The 22,856-nt window shown below is 42.4% G+C and overlaps 1 protein-coding gene across 2 annotated transcripts in view; it reads right to left on the reverse strand.

The window, feature by feature from the left end:
- The window catches only part of SH3GL1 (SH3 domain containing GRB2 like 1, endophilin A2), an 84,475-nt gene that overhangs the window by 3,554 nt on the left and 58,065 nt on the right, over positions 1-22,856 (reverse strand). Inside the window, exons 2-9 of one of the 2 annotated variants that reach the window (XM_036735538.1) lie at positions 15,670-15,738; positions 15,499-15,571; positions 14,445-14,588; positions 10,187-10,320; positions 9,482-9,640; positions 8,217-8,320; positions 3,698-3,822; positions 3,298-3,354 (exon numbers count right to left, since the gene is read on the reverse strand). In XM_036735538.1, coding sequence (XP_036591433.1) covers positions 3,298-3,354; positions 3,698-3,822; positions 8,217-8,320; positions 9,482-9,640; positions 10,187-10,320; positions 14,445-14,588; positions 15,499-15,571; positions 15,670-15,738 — 865 coding nt within the window. Of the gene's footprint in view, positions 1-3,297; positions 3,358-3,697; positions 3,823-8,216; positions 8,321-9,481; positions 9,641-10,186; positions 10,321-14,444; positions 14,589-15,498; positions 15,572-15,669; positions 15,739-22,856 lie in introns of both variants that reach the window. The other variant, XM_036735529.1, reaches the window with a different exon arrangement.

Raw genomic sequence — 22,856 nt, forward strand, 5'->3', positions numbered from 1 at the left:
GGCGTGTCTTCACAAAGCATACAAAATCACTAGACCTTTTTGACTTAAATCCTCCCAGCTTGGTAGTTCCTACTTTTGAATACCCCCCATACCACAATGAAGCATTGGAGGAAGAATCCAGCGCAAATCCATTAAAATCTACTTTTTCCTGTTCGGTTGTGTCTGACTCTGTGACCCCATTTGGGGTTTTCATGACAAAGATACTGGAGTGGTTTACTATTTCCTTCTCCAGTTCATTTTATAGATGAGGAAACTGACGCAAACAGGATTAAGTGACTTTACCCAGGGTCACACAGCTAGTAAGTGTCTGAGGCTGGATTTGAACTCAGGAACATGAGTCTCCTGATTACAGGGCTGGCACTCTATCCGCTGTGCCACCTCTTATTCATCTTTAGCTGCCCTTTAACATCCATTTACCCTGAACTATTTCTCACCACTCCCCAAAACACACACTTGTCCAGGCAGGCAGTCTGTCTTCACCACATTCTACTCCTTAAGTAAGTATTTGCTTGTGCTGTCCCTCTGGCCTGGAATGTCTTCTCTTTCACTTCCCACCCTATTCTGTCTGCATAACTAAATCCTGTTCAACCTTAAAAGACCAAGTCAAGTTCCAACTCTCTAAGAACCCTTTCCTCATCATCCCGGTCCATACCAATCTGTTCTAAACTCAAGGAATCAGTATCATACCTCTTGGCATTTAACCGTTCTCTAATTGCTTATGCTAACTGGTAATAGAGACCATTTCTTATTCTCCTCCGGTACTGTGAACATAAAGTAGGCTCTTAAATAATACTGCCTGAGTGATTTCAGCACACGTTTGTTACAGGACCCAGAAAAACAAGTGTTGAAATGGCTGCTACCTTGGGCAACAGAGCATCCTCACCACCCGATTCTCATCTTGCCCCGTTTGATTCCTTCCTATAAGAGATTCACAGCCCCCCATGATTCATCTCTCATTCCCACAGCAGGGCTTCCATGGCTATACTGTATGACAACACCAAGTTTACTCCAGGTCCTTCCTCCAGGGAAGGTCCAGGCTACTGGACTTTCCTTTTCTATGGCAACAGGGCCAGGAAAAGCCTGCTCTTTGGGGACAGTTGCAGCAAGCCTTGGGGAGGATATTAAGAGGCCCCTGTGGTTTTTTCCTTTGCTACAGGTCTGCAGAAGACAGAGGCAGGAAGACAGCGAACAGAGCACAATCCATTTTGATACAGTTTATAGGCAGTCATCTTGTTCTCTTACCCTTCCAAGCCTTGGGGCACCAGTCAGTCAATTCCCAATTCCTTTAAAAAAGTCTCTCATATGCCAGCCTAATTAGGCCTAGGGCCGGTGCTCTCATTTTGGAGAGTGATGTTTACTTCCTTACTTGGAGGAGGCAAAAGCCACCAAGAGGATACTAATTGGACACAATGGCTAGCTGCAATGTCCCTGAGAACAAGAGAGGCACCGTGCTATAGTAGAAAGCACACTAGATGGAGTCAGAAGACTGGTTTGATCTAATTATTAGCTGTGTTATTTAGCTGGGTTCAGTCTAGTCCTTAACCATTCTGGCCCTTAGTTTATGGTATCAACATCCCAGTCATGTTTAGGGAAGTGGCATGACCCATCCCAATCAGTGACTTCACATTTGTCCATATTTTATATTTACTCATATGTACATGTCACTTTTCCCCAGAGAGTATAAGAACCTTGAGGGCAGGGACAATTTTTTTGTCTGTGTCCCAAGTACCAAGTATCAGCCCAGGCATGCTTAATCAAGGCTTGCTGAATTGAACTAAATCCCACCGTAAAGTCACAAAGCCCTACTGTAACATCATTCAGCTAACAGCTCATTTACAATGATGATAACAACGACAAACATTTCTATGGTATTTCAAAGTTTACAAAGTGCTTTGCCCACACTTTTATCTCATTTGACTCGCCACAGTCCTAGAAGGTGGGTACTACAGGTATCATTAATGATTAATGCTGGTTGAGAGATGAAGAAAGAAACAGACTCAGAGCAGGTAAAGGTCACGAAGTTAGTGGTGAGGGGTTTCACCCTTCATCCCTCCCAGCTCCATGTCTACACTATATACCCCGTTGCCTGCCTTCAGTTATATGGGATAAAGTGATTCTTGAAACATCTTATTGTCCATTTTCAGTCCTGCACATTAAAGGAGACACCATGAGGTATTACTAGCGGTGTTATGGGAGCCAGCCTCAGACATCAGACCACCCAATAGCACCTTCGTTCCTCTCTAAGTCACCCCAAGATGGTGGTGATAGGCATGTACTCCATATGCTAGATCTCAAAGCCTTCCATAAGTGCCCCAGGAAATGATGTAGCCTTCCCAGACTGGTTGTGGCTGGGGTTTAAAAAATTCTCTCTATACAAGTGGGAATGATTTGTTCCCCCATTAAGAGATCTGATTAAGCAACTCTAGAATTTTCCATGGTTACTCCTGGTGCTCTCAGTTACAGAGGCCCTGAAGACTCCTGACTCTGAAGAGCCAGGACCCTTGGCAGCTTTACGTCATACACACCCCTTGCACATCTATCCAAAATGGGCAACTCTGACCCCAGAGCTTATACTGTACTTTCCTGGCACAGAACTAGAATACAGGGGGCATTTAATAAATGAATGACATTGAATCTCTCACCTCTGTGTCTTTGCTTACATTTTTCCTGATGCCTAAAATGTATTCTCACTCTATTTCCTAAAATCCTATTTAAGTGTTGCCCCACCCCTGAGGTAGCAGCACACTGTTCTGTGGCTTGGTCATACATATGTCACATACAAGATCATATAGTATTAAGTCTCTGGTTTGTAGCTTATTCCCCAACTGGACTGTGAGCTCCATGAGGGCAGGAGTTAAGTTTTAACTGCACCCTACATTGTCCCCGGAGGCTCGCACAGTACACTATACACATTAAACACAATGTCTGGTGGGTGAGTGAATGAATGGTTCTTTATGGTTTATAATTTTTTAAGGCTTATCTTCCCTCCTCCATTTCCATTTGCAGCCTGATCCTAACACTGCTGAAGAAAAAACATCATGTTTTTAGGTCAACTGGAGCTCACATGCATCTAAATCACGAGACTAAAGAACCCCCAAATCATTAACTGCTATGGAAAAAGAGTCCTCTTAGCGACAATGTGTTAGTGTTCCACCCAGAAAAGGAAGAAAAGCAAGGACATTAGTAAACAGAAAGCAAGCACAAGCAGGAGGAGAACAGGAAGAAGAGAGGAAGATGGAAAAGAAATAATCCATTAGCCAGAAGTGACGGGATGCATGCAGCTGAGGGCACACTCACGCATACTCCTGATGGGGGTCCGGATGGGCTTGTCGGAGGATCGGAAAGAGGAAGAAGCTGCTTCCAAATCAAACAAAAAGATAAGCTTACAACCAGGCTGCTTGTGACCATAATGCCAGATCCCCAAAGGTACCTTGCCTCTTGTGATCAGAGGCTTTTGGGAGACAGACATGTTTTCTTCCCACAGAGCAGGAGGTAGGTTAGGGAAGGCAAGAAGAGGGATAGTGGTAGGGATTTGAGGTGGCATCCAATGACCTCTGGGAGAAGGATGACTCTTAAGATAATGCCACGTTCAGGGGAGCACACTTGCAGAACACAGGCCCGTGATTCTCCTCCTTGCCCCAAGCTGCCCCATCTTGAAACCTCCCCTACCTTCTCTGTTGCCTGGGTTCATAATTACCTGTGATCTTGGGGGCTGGGGCACAAGGGAAGCCTCCATTGGACTGGTCAGGCTCTCCAAAGTCATAGGAATCTCTAGGCTTTGGCTTGTATTCCCGCTTCGGACGGGAAGAGGCTTCCCGCATCCTATGTACATGAAAAATAATCTGTGAGTACTAGTCTAGGTAGCGCACTTAGTGTGCCAAGAATTATATGGGCTAGTAACTCAAGCACAGATGTCTAACACGTAAAGTCAGCACAACCTCCTCCTCTCTCTTTCTTCTCTGCCCCCTTCTCCCTCCAAATTGTTATGACTATTCCATATTGTTTTTCCAAAGACTGGTAACCCCTGGGACATGATGACTTCGGGATTCCTAGTCTTTCCAAATCAGAAATTCCTTATATGACTATTTCAATACTACACAAAACATTTAACCTTTGAAACCAGGGAAGCTGAAATTCACAAAGTGAGTGCCTCTTCCTAGGTTATCCTGAATATCCCTGTATACCTCTGTACTTCCTAGGTTACCGTGTACATTTCTGACTCAGTTCAACACTTTAGTAGATTTAAATTTCATGGTTTCTGTGGTTTTTATAAAAAGAAAATTGCCGTGTGTTAATCAATTTGGTGATGTGTCTCCATTACCCAATTACCAGTCTAGCCCAATATATGTTGCCAGTTCTGTATTCAAAGACTTTTCAGCTTGCACTTTGATAAATTTAAAAGCATAGGGTCACTTTATACCATGGTAAGTCAAAAGAAGAAGGGTCTTTGGTAAAGTAAAACCTTGACCTTTAGAAAAGGAAAACACGTCTCCCTATTTAAAGTCCCTGGCTTCTTCTGTTTAATCCTATCCTAAGTGATAACCCCAGAGCAAAGCTGTCTTAAGTGTTCTTTGATGAACCGATTTCCTCTCAGCAGGTCCTCAAAAGGATGAAGAGAAGAGACACGAGTGGAGAATAACTGACATATCCATGTGGCTTCAAAGTTCACAAATCACTTTATATCTGTACCTCATCTGACCCTCACAACAACCCTGTGAAGTAAGCACTTGAAGTTTCACCCTCAATTTATAGAGGAGGGACCCGTGGCTCACCGAGAAGAAGGAATTTGCCTACAGTACTATATCAAGTTAAGTTTCAGAGGCAGGAATTGAACCCAGGCATCTTGGGACTCTGAATCCAATATTCTTTTCTACATACCATCTGCCTCCCATCCTCAAGAAGTGAGGTCCACTATACTTGGAGTCACAGGACTTTGTTTTGAATTCTGGCTTTGCCAGTAACTTGCTATATGACCCTGGGGAAAGTCCTTGCCCTCTCTGCACCTTGGTTTCCTTGAGTGTAAAGTGAGGGTTCTGCACGAGTTCTCTAAGGCCCCTCCAGCTCTCAATCCTGTGAACAGGATAACAGGTCCAGCTCAGAGACTTGCTTACCTGCTCCTGGTGTCCTTTCCTAGCAGGAACTACCCCACCCTGGGGACCTGGCAGAAACCCTCATCCTTTCAGCACTTCCTGACCAAGAGCTTCCTTACTGGCTATGCCTCTGTGGGGCCAGCATTTTGGAGAAGTCCCTATCTAGGACATTTAGATAGTTCTATCTGGGATTAAGAAGAAAAGGACTGGCTCAGAGTCAGCACTGGAGAAGAGCTCCTTCCTGTTGAGTATACTGAACACAGCCAGGAAAAGTTTTTCAGATCCAATCTTATTAAAGGGCTGGGCTACATGATCTGAAAGATTCACAAGCCCTGGCTGGTGTCTTGCTTACTTCCTACTGTAGAAGCCATAAGAAAGGCCCGCTACACATAAAAAAAGAATTTGGATAACTCAAGGTAACAGAGACTAACTCAAAGTTTACATTCTACTAAGAAGATAAAATATTTAAATAGATAAACTAATACACTATGATTTGAGGAGTACTTAACAACCAGTGGGACAAGGAACGTCTTCCTGTAGGAGCTGTGTTTGAGTTGAACTTTGAAGGAAATTAAGGATTCTAAGGGGCAAAGGTAAGGAGGGACTGTGTTCTAGGAGGGGTCCAGGGAGGTGTGGATAGTCTGCATAAAGGCCTGAAGGCAAAAAAAAAAAAAAAAAAAGAGGCATGCTGAGTTTGGGAAATCAGTCTTTTATTTCCCTTGCTAGCTGCTTGCCCGCATCATGCATCTCTCAGCAAGATGTTCCCCAAAGTCCTTGGGCCTCTCCTCTTATTTTTATATTCTTTTCCTTGAAAAGTCTCAAGAACTTCTGTAGATTCTAAAGCTTAGCCTGGAAGAGATCTCAGAGGCCATCTGATCCAGCCATCTCATTTTTCAGATAAAGAAACTGAGGCTCGCAGGAAAGTTAAGTCATCTATCTCAAAAATGCCTTCCAAAGCTTTATTCCAGCCCTGACCTCTGTCTCCAGTTCCAGAACTGTATCTCCCAGGGCTACAGGACATCTCTATCTGAATATCCTATCAGGTCCCCCAAACTCACAGACAAACCTCACCTCTTCCTCTGTGTTTGCTTCTTTTTTCTGACCTCACCATTTCTGCCAATGGTACTTACTGTCCACGTGCTGTTAGTAACCTTAGTATACTCTGACCTGCAGTAAGCATTTACACAGTGCTGTAAGTTTTGCAAAGTGACTCCTTTTTTATCCTCACAACAAGCCTCTAAGGTAAATGATATTATTATCCTCATTTTACAGCTCAGGAAACAAGCAAACATGTGAAGTGACTTGCCCAGGGTCACAGAGCTACTAAGTGCCTGAGGCTAAATTTGAACTCAAGTCTTCCTCACTAACCACTGTGCCAACAGCCGCTTCATTATCCTGTCCATTTCGGCTAGATCGAGTCAGTGACCACGCCCTGTGAATTCTAGCTCCGTGACATTCCTCACATCCATCCCCTTGTCTCTATTTCTATTGCTCCCAATACAGGAACAGGCCTCACCTGTCTGCACTATTCTAAGAGCCACCTTCTACCTCTCTGTTCCTGGCAATCCATCCTTCACACAACCAAGGATAACTCAGACACAGATCTGATTAAGTCACCTTTCAACAACAACCAGTCGAATGCAAAGTAAAAATGTAAAGAAGGCTCTGCTCTCCTTTCCCTAGGTGCATCTTCCATGACTCCCTTCTCTATCCACTCTGCCCCCTCTAAATTCAGCTCTTTGCTATGCCTCCCACGTGCAGGCCAAGCTCTGGCAGCTCTGCGCCTCTGCCTCTGCCTCTACCATGCCATATGCCTTCTCTCCTACTTCTCACACATTACCGTGGATTTACATTCTAGTCATCTGTGTATGTGTCTTATATCCCTACTAGACTTGGGAGCCCCTCCGAAAGGAGAGTGGGGACCATGTTGTAGTTCAGCCTTGTATTGATCACCCAGAGTTAAGCACAGTCCTCAACACAAAGTAGGTGCCACAGATGTTAGTGATGTTGAAGCAATTAATTTCTTGAGGAACAGCCCAGTATTACAGAAGGGTCACTGGACCTGAGGCAGGAGACCTGAGCTTCTGACTGACTTCTGGCTTCTGACTGACCCTTACTAAGGTGTAAGACCTCAGATAAGTCACTTGCACTTTCTTGATCTCAGTTTCTCCATCTGTAAAATGAGAGAACTGGAGATCATCTCTAAGGTCCCTCAGACCTGATATTTTACAGAATCCTACATGCCACTGCCATTCTATAAAACAGGATTCATGTCTTTCTCTTCCACCTTTACTAGGTCCTTAACCATGTTCTAATTTATTTTGTGGTACAGCAGAAAAAAGTACACTCTGGCTCTAGAGTCAAAGCCTGCTTCTGCCACGTACAGCCTGTATGACTGTGGGCAAGTGACTTCATCTTGATCAATAAGCTTCAGCCCCCTTTCCTGTACATGAAGGGGTGGGACCCGGAGGCCACTCAGGCCCCTTCCAGCTCTAAATCTGGGATTCTAGGTTTAGATTTAGGATTATTAGAATCTTTCGCTTCCTTCACCACAACTCAGCCTTTCCTAATCCTCCTAATTTGTTGAATTGAACTAACTGTGGCAAAATGATTCTAAAAAACTAGATGTGCTGCTCTTTTTATAGTTAAAAGATAATTCCTGGCCAGGCCTCTGGAGCTGATGAAATAAAGTGCACTTTTATTTTCATAGCAGCAGAGGTCACTACTGCTGTGGCTCAGACTGCAACGATAAATGCCTTTTCCCATCTCCCTTCAGTGCTAGGCTGATCATATGGAAAAAACAGAGCCTCTTAAATTAGTCCGTGAAGAATGTTCTTTTGGTGTAGGCTCTAGGCTTCCTAAGCAATTGTGAAAACCAGGCTCTTCCAAGACTGAGGAAAAGAACAGGGCTGTGTTCTAGGAGAAAAAAATTAATTTCCCTGAGAAGATCTAGAGAGCCAAACCCAATCCAGGACACGTACCAAGGCAGGGGCAGGCCCATTCAGAATGAGCTCCCTGGCAGCCTGTCTCCTGCTTGGGAACAGTACAGAGAAAGTCGAGGCAGAGGAAGAAGGGGCAAGAGGCCGATATTCTCTCTTTCTCTGCCTGCCTCCTGGGAAAGCTTACCTGCGCTTCAGCTTGTCTGCCAGTTCATCCAGGATCTGTACTGCTTGCCTGTGGTAATCTAGCTGGGCGTCCACCAGGGCTGAGAGCTGGCTCACCTGCTCAATCTGCAAGAAACGCAGTAGCTTCAGGCTGGCATCTCTCCTATAGAGACTGCTCGAGTGGAGCCAATGGCCAGGAGCCACAGAACTGACTGCTCAACTTTTCCCTCAACGACCAAGCACCCCCTCTCATGAAATTCTGTTGTCATATACTGAAATGTCCTCCCACCTCTCCACCTAGCCAAATCTTATTTAGGCAGTCTGATGGAATAGAAAGAACTGGCTCAGTTAGAGGACCTAGGTCTGAACTCTAGCTCCAACACTTACTAAGCTGTGTTGCTGTTCCATCATTTTCAGCAGCGTCTGACTTCGTGATTCCGTTTGGGGTTTTCTTGGCAGAGATACTGGAGTGGTTTGCCATTTCCTTCACCAGCTCACTTTACAGATGAGGAAACTGAGGCAAACAGGGTTAAGTGACATGCCCAGAGTCACCGAACTATTAAGTATCTCAGGTCAGATTTGAACCCATAAAGATGGGTCTTTCTGACTCCAGGTTTGGCAATTTACCCACTGAGCCACCCAGCTGCCCATTCAGCTGTGTAACCCTGGCCAAAAATCACTTTCTGACCTTGAGTCTCCTGACCTGTAAAATGGGGACAGAGATTCCTGTATTACTTCACAAAGTGGCTGGGCATAAAACCCTACAGAAATGTGAGATCACTACTATTATGCTTCCACTTCCTCACTACTTTAGCCCACACTGAACTGAAACTCAGATTTATGAGAAAATACAGTGGAATTCTAGCACAGGACTGAGTAAGTAAAACAGCAGCATTCTAGGTGAAACCAAAGGAAACATATTAGGGCCGAGACTCCTGAAGAACATTTGCCACATAAGTCCAAGTGGGGGAAGGAGCCGAACAGGACTTAGGTTTTATAGGATTAACAGTTTAGAGACCTTAGGGATCTTAGAGATCATCTAGTTCAACTCCCTAACGTTGTAGAAGGTGAAATTGAGGCTAAGAAAAGTTCAGTGATATGACCAAGGTCACAAAGGTATGGTACGGAGTCAGGCCTCAGATTTCAAATCTAGTACTTTTTCTACAACACCAGGACACTTCTTCATTTTTTAATATGGAATAGAGCAGACAAACGGCTACACTATTCACCCACTGATTCTCATAATACCGAAGCAGCTGAACAAGCCCCTAAGGAGGAAGTGCTTACATCAGTCTCCAGGAGGTTGTGCATGCTGGTCTCTGCCACTTCCTTGGACTCTTCAAATTTCTCCATCGCTTGACGAAGCTCCTCATCTGGTATCTTTCCCTGACGCTTCTTCTTGTAGTCGAAATCTAGACGTCTGCCCTCAAGCTTTTTCAGATGATGCTTTGGGGAGGTGGGGCGGGTGGAGAGAGAAAAAGGCTCTCTGAACAATGAAGACTCTGTGACAACACATCACTGGGACACTTTGGGAGTTCCTTTAAACAATGACTCCAGTAGTTTTATATGGAGGAAAAAAATGCTGCAGGGTGCTAGGTACCCAATGTATTAAATCCTTTTGTAAACCTTAAAGTGCTATAACAGGGTGAATTATTATTATTTTACTGTTTCAACTGATTCAGTGGAGGGGAAGGGGGACTTATGTTATTATCCATCCCCTGCCAAAGGTATAAGAGGTATTCTCTGATGGCCAATGAGAACAAAGAAAAAGCATAATGCTGGGTTGTGAAATTTTAAGGTAAATACTAAGTTCTATTATGTATCCCTATAAATGGTCACTAGTTGGGTCTGCATTTGCTCCTCCTTCCCACCCCACACACACCCCACCTTGAGGGCTGTACATGCCTCTCTGAACCATACCATACCCAACAAATGGCCTGATTCTTGTAGCCTGGAATGCTGGGTCAGAGGAATATTAATTAAGGCAGGTACCTGGATCTCCTTTAGGTCTTTATCACACAAGTTCTGGAGGGGGTCAACAAAATTCTGTTTGACTTCTATGTCCAGAGAATCTTTCACTTCTGCTAATCGCTTCATTGATTCACCAGCATCCAAAAGGGCATCACCTTCAAAGAAGAAGGGGTGTTAGGAGGGCTGGAGTGGCAAAAGTCTTTTTCAGGGCCTTTGCCAGAGGCAGCTGCCAAAATCACCTTCTTAAAGTTCATGCCTGGCCACACCAATCCCCTGCTCAAGAACCCAGGGAGCTCCAACTGTATGTAGAATAAACTACAGCTTCCTCAGCTCAGCATCTAAAGCCAATTGACACCGGGATTCCATACACTTTTCCAAGCTTGTTTCAAACAGTTCCCCTTCATGCACTCTATATTTCAGTCTTCCCCAACATCTTCAGTAAGTGATGACCCTTCCTCACTTCAAACTTCAGGGAACATACGATTACTGATTTAGAGCTGAACAGGACCTCAGAGACCATCAAGGTCAAATTTCCTCATTTCTGATGTCACACACACATTGGGTAGTCTGTGACAACACTGTGCTTCAAACCCACATTCTCTGACTCCAAATCCAGTGCTCTTCTCACAGCACCAAGTTATACTTGTCTCTGTCTTCCTTCATTCATCAGTACCCCTCTATGGAAAGCTTCTGTGGATCCCCCTAGATAATAGTGCTCACTCTCTCCTCAAATGATCACACATATTCTTACCAGTTTATGTATCTCCGCCCAGTAGAATATGAGCACTTACTGTTTTGTTTTGCCTTTGCATGCCTGGTGCCTAATACACTGACTTCAGTACAGAGTAAGTACTTTAGAAAATGCTTTTGAATTGGATTAGAATCTTAAAGCCTTCTAGCTGAGAACAAGGAAGCCTGGAAGGTGATGTTGGCCTCATCCCCACTCTCTGACATATGTCGGTATCTGTCAAAGGATTTGTAGGCCTGCAGTGAGAGGGTGACTTTGTGCTGCCAGTGGCTACATTATATTCACAGCAAACAAGGTAGTGTTCTGTATCGTAGAATTTTACCTTAGTAGATAGACTCTAAATAAACAATGGGTTTTCTAGAGGCAAGTCGTAAATGAGTTTAAGTTTTCTAGAAAGTAAGCTAGCTTCATAATTTAGTACCTCTGAATGGGAAGATCACCAGGATAGACAAGATCTCCCTTATGGTGGACTGTATGGGGAGTGGGAATGGAGATGGGTTCAAGAAAGCTTGATTTGCTAGCTGAAGGAAGTTAATGTGGAAAAGCCACTGCAGGCTCCTCTGACCAACCCTGTGAAATGATTTAGCAGCTAAAATAGGCGCAGTTCAAGCTACAGAAAGACACTATTTAAGGAAATTAAATTTTTCTTTTTCTTTCTTTTTTGGCAAGGCAACTGGGGTTCAGTGACTTGCCCAGGGTCACTGAATGATAAATCATTATAGAAGATCTTCCATATTATGGTGTAAGCCCAGCTTTTCTTCCTTCATCCCCCCTCCCTGCAAGACTCTCTGGTTTGGAATATCAGACATTCCTTTCCCCCTTTCTTTCTTGCAAAGACCTTTAGACTTTCCAGCTTGGAATAAAGAATCAGACATACCTCTCCAACTGATAAACCTTAAGAATGGACCTCTCAGACACTCCTCTCTCGTTAATGGGCCCAAAGAACGGAATACATTAGGAGCAGGTAACTCTTAAGATAAAGGACAGGAAATTCCGAAACTGCTTCTTGAGGACCTAGCCAACTCTCAAAAACAAAATGATTGACAAGATCTTCCCTCCTGAGGGGAGTGGCTGCCCCTTCTGGATGGAAACATCCGGGACAGTTAGCCCTCCTTGTTGAGGAAGCTATAAAAGTCCCCACGTGGAACAAGCTAGTGGGGATCTCACTTATGGAGAGGAAGCTTCCTGGGATCAGTTTCCCTTTCCGGCCTTGATTGAGCTGGGCTGTGTAAACCGGGACCCCCCCTCAGCTTTGAGAGCATCAAGTGCTGGAGTTCCCCCGAGAGGTGATGAATCTATGTTGGTTGTGTCCTTGTCTTTGTTGTGTTAACTGTGTTTGTTAGAGTATCTCTCCTGTCTTTCAATAAAAACCATGTTCTCTCAGGAGTGTGCTTTATTGCCAGTGTGAATCCAAATCCGAACCTAATTTAGCTTAACCGAACAGTCATACAGCTAGTAAATGTCAAGTGTCTGAGGCCGGATTTGAACTCAAGCCCTCCTGACTCCAGGGCCAGTGCTCTACTCACTGTGCCACCTAACTGCCCTAATATTTCTGTCATCACAAAGACTCCTTATGCCCTCAACTCCTGCGCCCTTGGGTCCTAGGCAGAGATTTTCTTCCAAAACCAAGGATAGATCTTTCTTGGAAATTACTGGGCAGAAGATATCTCTTAACTATATTTAGCTCCAACCCGTTCGAAATTATTCTTGGGAAAGAAAAACCATCACACTCCACACTCCTCTCTGGACAGTGTGCAGTCAGCTCACAATGCAGATGGTGCTGGGTGTAGAAGGAAGCCTTGTGAACTCTCTCTACTTCCTCCATCTCCACCTCCACAAATTGCAAATTGGCTGTCCTCTCAGACTAAAGGAAGTACTTCTGTCTGCGGCCCCTGCTGGATGTCTTTTCAGGGTCCAAAATCAGCAGAGAGAGGAGTAACGTTATATGAGAAGAGAAGCCTATAGCATTGAGTAACAGAAAGAATGGTAGCCTAAGGGTCTAGGAGCTCTGGGCCTACTTAGCCAGGCAAGTGCTTGGGCTTCTTCCAAAAATGAACAATGTGGTCCTAAGGCAGTAAAAGAACATGGATTTGTTGTCTGAACACAGAACTCCGCTACTTACTGTGTCACCTTGCGCAAGGCACTTTCCTTTTCTAGATTTCTGTTTCCTAATCTGTAAAATGTGGGGGTTGATGGGTTTTGTGGTACACGAGAATCAGAAAAAGAGGGTTCAAGTGCTAGCTGTGCCATCAACTACCTGAGTGACCTTGATACTGAGTTACTGAGGTCTTTCCAGGCCTCAATCTTCTTGTCTGATAAATGACAGGGTTGGATGAGATGAACTCTTAAGTTTCCATCTCATTTTATAATACAATGATCCTAAAACTAGGCAATTTCTAACATCCTTTGCAAGTCTAAAAGTCTACAATTCTTTGAGATGACATTTGAACTGTTAGAATACACAATATTCTTGTGAATTATATAATTATTTTAATGGATAACAATTTCCTAGCAAGAGAGTACAAGTTAGAGCACTTTGAGGAAGATTCTTCCCTGGGCAATGGTTAATCCCCATTGTTCTTGATTTAGGTAGCAGTGTTAACACAGCTGTCCAGCTTTCTGGGATCCCTGACCCTCCCCTCCTCATTGCTCCCCAACCTTTCCTGCAGGAAGACTCATCTCTTCTTTGTCTTCTGCACTTACCAGCTCATTCTCACCTCAGTGCCCCATGTTCATGTTTCCAGAGTCCAGGTTACTCTCCTTCTCCAACTCCACCTATTTAAAGCCTGTCTACCCTTCAAGACCCAATCAAGTCCTACCATCTTCTATGAAGCATTTTGACCACTCATTTTTCCCTTTTCTGATCTCCAGTAACGTCTGCCAGCAGTACTAACCAATGTAATACACAACTGTCCCGCAGTTACTCCATCTATGTTGGTCTCACTTTCCTAACTAGACTGCAACCTTGAGGGCAGGAAGTTTCTCTTCTATCACCTGGAAGCCCTCTTAATATCCATCACAATTTGGAGCACACACACAGGTCAGGTATAGGAGTCAGGGGACCTAGGTTTCTCTCTCTGGCTCTGCTATTAACTTGATGTGACTTTGTCGAAGTTATTTCCCTTCTCTAGGCCTCAATTCCCTTATCTGCAAAAAAAAAAAGTGTTTTGCCTAACCTTTAAGCTCTAATGTTCTAGGATTCTAAAATTCTAGTAGAACTCAACAAATACTTGACTGATTGAAACCCCTAAATCTCCTTTCGGAAAATTTTATCTTGTGTAATTTGTTTTTACATTACAGTTTCTGAATATAACTCTCTCCCATTCCCTATTCAGTGAAACCACTCCTTGTAAAAAAGATTAAAAAACAAAGACAGGAAAAAGCAATTTAATAAAACTAACCAATACATCAACCCTGCCTGACCATATTTGCAATATTTCACATCCACAGTTCCCCAATTCTGCAATGAAGAGAGGAACGTCATGCTAACCTTTAAAGACAGTGGCTGGCACCCATAGGTGCTCTACTTACCAAAGTTGGACTCATCTCCCAGCTCCTTTCCATAGCGAATCATGCACTCGCCTAAGAGCCCTTCTGACTGTGGATAACCAGGATTCTTCACCTGCCCTCTGATTTTCGACACAGTGTTGAGCATTGTCAGCTTGGCTCGAGAGGCTGCAAAGAGAAAGTCCAGTCACATGGACACTTGAGTTGGCCTCTTTGGCAGGGAGCTGCCAGCATCTCCCCTACTTCCCTACCTCTTTTTCAGTCACATTCAATTCTTTGTGACCCCCTTTGGGGTTTTCTTGGCAAAGATACTGGAATTGTTTGCCATTTCCTTCTCTGACTCATTTTACAAATGAGGAAACTGAGGCAAACAGGGTTAAATGACTTGCTCAGGGTCACACAGCTAGAAGTGTCTGAGGCAAGATTTTAACTCAGGAAGATGAGTCTTCCTGACTCTAGGACTAGCACTCTATCCACCATGCCACCTAGCTGTCCTTGTGTCCTTACCTGCCATTTATTTTAACAGTCTCTCACAGTCAAGGAAATCTATCATCTGGTTTGTTTGCAAATTGCACTGGCTATAAAAAGATCTCAATGGCACTCAATCTGACCTGGATAGCAAGGCCCAAACAGGATGTTTTCTTGCCCTATTCCAGACAGTGTTTCTACTGCCCATAAAGCAAGCAACTCAATATGGAGAACTAGTGGCAGGCAGGAAAAGTATTTGGGCTCTAAGAATGAGTTATCAATCTATTCTGGCAGCCATGTTGCACAACTTCTCAGAATATCCCAGTGCCTCCTAGGAATTCTCAGAATGAGAATTCAACAGAAAGGCAGTCATAGTAAGAGAGTATTTGGGAACAACCATCAGATTGGGGTAAACTTTACTGGGGAACAGGCCAAAGTATGATCTTAGAATTTAAAATGAAGGTTTTAAACAACTTCCCACTTACAAACTTTCATCTGTTTCTAGTAGAAGCTGGAAAAGCCTATATCTTAGCACCATAAAACAAATATTGGATCTGGGAGCTAAAGAAATATATGGCAGAGTCTTTCGTGAATAATTAGGGTCTTATACCTGGGTTGGGCTGAAGGTACTCAATGGTTCTGGTCAACACCTCTGCCACAGCCTTGCTGGTAACATCCACTTTCTATAGAGAATAAATACACGAATGCTTAAAATCTGCCTCCATCACAAATCATCTCCCAGCCATCTCCCAGCTAAAGTTCTTCCCACTGCTTCCTTTACCTTCTCCATTTCTTTGAAGTCATCATCAAGCTTGGTCCCTTCAGCTCCTCCAACCTTTTCACTGACCAGCTGGAGAGAGGGAATGAAAAAGAATGGAGTTAGCAATCAGAACCAGGAATAGCTTGAAGAAAATGCAAGGAAAAAATCAGATGTAGAAAGTGGTGCAGCCTCTTATATTCTCTGCTATGACCTTAAAGGCAGCTCAATTTTAAATGAAAGAAAAGGGTGACTTTGGATAAGATATATGAAGCGAATCCAACGGTACCTTGTAGAGACAGAACAGATGAGAGATGGTAAGGTAAAGCCAAAGGCAATGAGGTCTTGGAGGGTGACTACTTTTTCCTGACACTGAAACCACACATAATGCAGTTTGGTTTTGTGTGGTTGACCATGTGAAGGAGATCAAGGACAATGGGATCCTGTTCCACCTGTTAAAGTAGGGCATTGCCACACAAATCAAGGAAAGAATAAAACATCACTCAAAGCAAAGGTGAAACCAATAGTGGCCTGCAAGGTCAGGCTTCTGGTACGGGTCTTAACTCCACTGGGGACAACATTAAAAAGCTGATGAGACAGGAGCCGGGTTAAATAGTACTGGACTAAAGAACATTTCTAGCCAGTAAGAATCCTAGAAGTTTTCAACATTTTTTGAATCCTTCTCAAAACATCTATAGCCATGTCTGGGTATGTCTGCACTCACATATACTTAATAAAAACTATTGGGGGAAGGGAGTGGGTATAGATATAATTTGGAGACCAAAGAGAAAAGAATTCAGGAAAAATAACTTGTCACAAAAAAAACTTAAAATAACTGAAAAGGTCACGATCATTTCTATCCTTAAAGGGAAAACAGGAAACCTTAGCTCTAGGTCCAGCTCCAACACAGCCCTATACTGGGCAGCGCTACAACCCTGACCCCAGGTTTCCCACCTGACAAGGAGGGATTTGAATGAGATGATTTTTAAGAGCACTTTAGCTACAAAAACCATGTGACTCTACATATGTAGTTCCTGTAGTTACACAGTTCTGTAAACTGTGCTCTGCAGGTATTTTTAAGAGGAATAAGTTAGGTTTTAGATGCAATTGTCATTTTTTAAAAAATTATCAAAGCATTTAAGAAAGGAAAGGACCTTTAAAGACATCTAGTTCCAACCTAAGACTACCCCCCCACCCTTTATAACAACTTTTCTGCCTGTTCTAAACCTTTTCAACCCTGGAACTCATGCCTTTGAAGTCCCCTCTTTCCCCCAAAGGTAAGTGTCTCACATAGCCTACTATATTTAGAAGAGCTCCAGGCAAGCTTCATTTTATTTTGCAGCAACTTTGATAGCAAGATGACAAATATTCCTCCCAACGCCCCCACTTTCTATTTTGTAACTATAATCAAATCAATATTTCCACCACTACTGTTCAGGGTGTGCCGATGACAGACACCACTCAGTATCCTTATAATCAAAACACCCTCCCAGGTCACTGCTCCCCACACTATATTGGCTTAGTGTACCCATGAGCAATGCATATTTTTCCTGATATTGTTTAGATTTAAGCAACTGATATTGAACTAACGTCATCTGTGTGAAAAGTGTTTTGTAATCGTGTTCATATAGTCCTTGGGTTTGCCTTGGCAGGCATACTCCCAAGCATTTTATATTGTTTATAGTTATTTTAAATGGAATTTCTCTTTCTATGTCTTGCTCCTGGGCTTTGCTGGTAATATAATAGAAATGCTGGTGATTTATGTGGGTTTATTTTCTGTCCTGAAACTTTGCTAAAGTTGTTAATTATTTCAAGTAGTTTAGTTGATTTTCTAGGAGTCTCCAATTATACCATCATATTATCTGCAGGATGATGGTTTTGTTTCCTCATTGCCTATTCTACTTCCTTCAATTTCTTTTTCTTCTCTTATTGCCATAGCTAACATTTCTAGTGCAATATCGAGTAATAGTGGTGATAATGGGCATCCATGCTTCACCCCGATTGTATTCAGAAGGCTTCTAGCTTGCCCCATTACAGATACTGCTTGCTGATGGTTTTAGATAGATACTACTTGTCATTTTAAGGAGTACTAGGCTTTGATTGAATTACAACAGGGTGGCTAACTAGTGAAAAACAACAGCTCCACTGCCGCTCCTAACCTACGCTCCTAACCTACCTACGCTGTGCCCTATTCAAAATCAACCACTTAATTTCCTCTTAAATACAAATGTGTGAGGAAGTATTAAAAAAAAAACCAACAAAACACCTTCCAATTCTGAGTAGAAAGTCAGGGAAGGAGTAGATTTATGTTTTAAGCAAAAATATCATTATCTACTCTTTGTGATATAAGGAGGGGGCTTCTGTAAGAACAGATGATCCCAAGTCTGGGGCATGTAGATAGAGTGACATTTGGGAACAACTGCTTGGAAAGTGTGAAGGGATCATTTGCAGACGGTTTAATTCTGGGTGTTAGGGTGAAGATGTCCTAGAATAAAGGATAAAGAGGTGTCCCTCTTTACCTACCAATTAACTGTGTCCCTGGATGGGCTAACAGTGGCATCAATATACCTTCTGCCTATGTTATACCTAGTCAGCTCTTGCCACAGTTGTGAGGAAACATATACACCTCCCTGCCCTACAGAAACACGAGCTACTATTTATTCTGGTTCTGTGCTAGGAAACATACAAGGTCAGAGATAAAAAAGAGACAGTCCTGTCTCCCACTAGCTAAAGATGCAGCATAGTATAATAATAGCTTACATCTGAATAATGTTTTAAAGATTTAATTGAACATTTAAATAGTGTTTAACAGCTAACATTTAAATAATGTTTTTTGCAAACTTTATGTACATTCTCTCATTTGATCCTAATAACTCTCTGAGGTAGGTGCTATTATTATCTTCATTTTACAGATAAGGTAATAGAGGCTGAAAGAAGATAGTGACTTGTTTAGGCTCACATGGCTAATGAGCATCTGAAGAAGGCTTTTCTGAACTAAGGTTTTCCCGACTCAATAAAAGGCAAATGTATCTTCCAATGAAAGAAACCTGACAAACGCTGCAGGAATTTGAAGGACAATGAAATTACACTGTATTAAGGTGGTCAGAGGATGCTTCCCAGAAGGTCGGATGAATTGTCTTTTAAAGGATGGGAAACAATTACGCAGAAAGGAGGGGAGATTGTGAGCAAAAACAAACGAGAAACAGAGAAGCAGGAATGACTAAGAGAAACCTTAGTTAGGGCTACCCAGTTATCCTGAATTTCATATCAGGCCCCGGTGAATCAAGAGATTATGCCTCGATAGTAGCAACAATTTTGCCAGATCCACGGTAGGCCCTTGAAGTGAGTTGCATGAATTATCATCTTCACTTTACAGAGGGTAATACCAAAGCTCAGAGGTGAAGTGATCTACCCAGAGATAACAAAGCTAATGGACTCCAAGATGCTTTCTCCACTGAGAATGCTCCTTAATGAATGTCTACTAGCTGTCAGACCCTAAGTACCCTCCCAGCAAAAACATCAGTCCCAGTGAGGAAATGAAGTTACACTAGCTTGATAGTCTCCCCAGGTTCATACAAACCTCAATGAAACAGGGCCAAGAGGCAGAGAGAATAGGGAAGTGATCCTTTTAAAAATTACTGCTAACTTTCTGTCAAATATTTCTGTCAAAAATGAACTTATGAGGAGGATTCTCTTTGTAGAGAACCTAGGCAGACTGGAATTACCCTTTGATTTAATTCTGTAGTTTCACTTCTTTTGGCTATGGTGAAACAGGAATTCCCATGTGGACTAGTTGAGAGTCATTTAAGCACCTGAAAGGCAGTAGTAGCAATCTTTTGACACTCTGGGAGAGAGTGAAATGGACAGTGCTCAAAAGTCCTGTCTTCCCAACCCCTGTCTAAGTGGCAGTAGATGAAAAAAGGGCTGACAGAGAGGAAGGGGTCACCTCCCTTTCTGCAGGCTTCACCCGAGTGGTAGGTATGCTGTTAAAGAGCCACTCCTTTGTATTTTTTCTGCTCCATCGGCTAAATTTGAAAAGCACTGAAGTTGGAGTCTGAAGTTCAACATCTGGATGCCAGCTCTGCCTTTCACTAGCCATGTTGGGCTTAGGCAAATCACTTACTAGCTCTGGGCTTCACATTTCTCCTCCAGAAAATGGGGGTTTCCCTAAATAACATCAACAGCCCCTCTAGCTCTAAACTCCAGAATCTTATGAAGTGTAGTCTGAACCTCTGTTAACACATTTCCTAAGGGTCACCAAGACTTATCCAAACCATAGACCCAGACAAGGGCTCTCATTATTAACAGAGTAAGATGACTTTTTCTTTGCTGAATGAATCTTATACAACTCTCATCACCACCTAATTCGACCCATACATCAAATCACATGAGGAAGTAATCATAATTTCAGTCAAGATTCATCCTGAATAAAGGTAAAATCAGATGAGTAACTACAAACCTATTATCCTGCAGACCCGTGACAAGTACCACACTAGAAAACACTCTCTCATGCCCACAAATCTAACTAAGGCAGAGGAACACAGCTGTAGGCCTTGTGTGGAGCCCAGCTCCACGTGAGTCATCAGTAGGCAGAATAATGGCAGCCATTGTGAAATGAACTGAAATGTAAATACATCTGAAAAAGCGTCAGCCACCCACCTCTCCCCACCCCAGGAATAAACACTGAAGCAAGATTCTTAAGTGGTAAATCTTTGAAGGATACAGTCATCTATTTAAGAGTGCTAAAATATGCAGACCTATTGAAAAGTTCCTAGAAATCACCTTATTTGATAATTTAATCTTACAGGTGAGGGAAATGAGGCCCAGGATCCCCAAACTGCCCTTATAACGTAATTTTTTCGTAAGAGCCACTTTGTGGTACCATGTTGCCTATAAGATACAAGTTTTTAGCTTAGCACTGGAGGCCTGCCACAATCTGACTTCAGTATTATTTCATAATACTTTTCTTCCTACCTTCTCAATTATTGTCAAATGGGACTATTTGCTATTGCCCAAATATAATATGCAATCTCTTGCCTCCATTGATTCTTGAAAGACATCTTCCTCCATACCTTAAACAGACTTCTTTTTTCTTCAAGGCTCAGTTCAGATGCCAGTGCAAATGTGTTTCCTTCCTTGATCCTGGATCTAAGTCGGGGGACAATATCTGAGGACATTGAAATGCTACTGCAGAAAGTTTCTATTTCCTTCTAGAAATTATTCTCAAATTTTCCTAAAGCACTTTTATCTGCATCTGAACTCTAACCCTAGTCTCTTTATTTAACTATAGTCAAGCATCTCTAGTTGCCTATTGGTCATTTCAAAATGGATGTTCCATAGGCATCTTAATCTCAATATATCTGAAAAAGAACTCATTATCTTTCTTTCCAAAACTACTCATCACAGCTTCACTATTTCTCCTAAGGACACTATCATTCTTCCAAATCATCCCACTTTGCAACCTCAAAGCTATAATAGCCTTGCACTCCTTACTTTTCCTCATCCCCTATAACCAGTAATGGGTCCACTACAAATTTATATTATCTAATCTCTACTGAGTTATCTCAACAAAGTTACTTCCTAAATGATCCATCCACTTCACTAGAAGCTGTTCTAAACATTCTCTTCTTTTCTCAAATCTCCCACAATGCCTACCCTTCTTAGCTGGGGACCTTGGCTCATTCTTTACCAAGAAAATTGAGGTCTTCCTTTTTTCTCATCTTAAAACCTATCACTTCTCACCAACTCTTCCTTTATTCCAGTTTCTCATGGTACCACCTCTCTCGAAGGTCAAATTCTCTACATGTGCCTTTGATCCCACACCTTCTGGCTTTCTCCAGCAAATTGTACCTATCATTATCTGAATTTCCTAATTTTCAAAGTCCTTTTCTACTTCTTGGTTGCCTCCAAACACATCCAAAGTCTCCGTCATTAAAAAAAATCCTCACCCTAACAACTCTGAAGTACCACCTCATACCTATCTAACTGGCTAATAAGACAGAAAAGGAAAATGATAAATGTTGGAGAGAATGTGGGAAAACTGGGACACTAATGCACTGTGGAATTGTGGAATTGTGAACTGGTCCAATAATTCTGAAGAGCAATTTGGAACTATGCCTGAAGGGCAATCAAACTGTGCATAACCTTTGATCCAGTAATACCACTACTAGATCTGTATCCAGATAGATCACAAAAAAGGGAAAAGGACCTACATGCACAAAAATATTTATAGCAGCTCTTTTTGTGGTGGCAAAGAACTGGAAATTGAAAGGATGCCCATCAACTGGGGAATAGCTGAACAAGTTGCGGTACATGAATGTAATGAAATACTACTGTGCAATAAGAAATGATGAGCAGGCAGATTTCAGGAAAACCTGGAAACACTTACATGACCTGATGTTGAGTGAAGTGAGCAGAACCAGGAGAACATTACATACAGTAACAGCAGCACTGCATGATTCTCAACTATAGCTGACTTAGCTCTTCTCAGCAATACAATGATCCAAGACAATTCCAAAAGACTCTTGATGGAAAATGCTATCCACATCCAGAGAAAGAACTGTGGAGTCTGAATACAAATCAAAGTATACTATTTTCACTTTATTTTTTTGTATTTTTTTCCTTTTGTTCTGATTCTTCTTTCACAACATGACTAATACGGAAACACGTTTTATATGATTGCACATATATAATCTATATCAAATTGCTTACTGTATGGGGGGGGAGAGGAGAGAGGGAGAAAATTTGGAAATCAAAAAATTTTTAGATGAATGTTAAAATCTGTCTTTATGTGTAACTGGAAAAAATAAAAATATTATTAAAAAAAAGAAAAAAATTCTAGCCCCTAGAAGTATTATATCATGTTATTCTTCATTTTCACAAAGTCCTTGAAAAAGCTGTCTATGCTTGTCACCTCTATTTTTTCTTCCCACTAACTTCTAAAACCTCTGCAATCTGGCTTCTGACTTCATCATTAACTGAAACTACTCTCTTCAAAATTATCTATGATCTTTAAATTGTCAAATCTGATGGACCTTTCTCAATCTTCATCCTTCTTGATCTCTCCAAAGCATCTGACAATATGATGCTGTTGACTACCCTCTCCTAGATCCTGAGTTTTCATCATATTGCCCTCCTCTCTCTCTCTCTCTCTCTCTCTCTCTCTCTCTCTCTCTCTCTCTCTCTCTCTCTCTCTCTCTCTCCCCCTCCCT

Source organism: Trichosurus vulpecula, chromosome 1 (assembly GCF_011100635.1).
Source record: "Trichosurus vulpecula isolate mTriVul1 chromosome 1, mTriVul1.pri, whole genome shotgun sequence".
NCBI lineage: Eukaryota > Metazoa > Chordata > Mammalia > Diprotodontia > Phalangeridae > Trichosurus > Trichosurus vulpecula.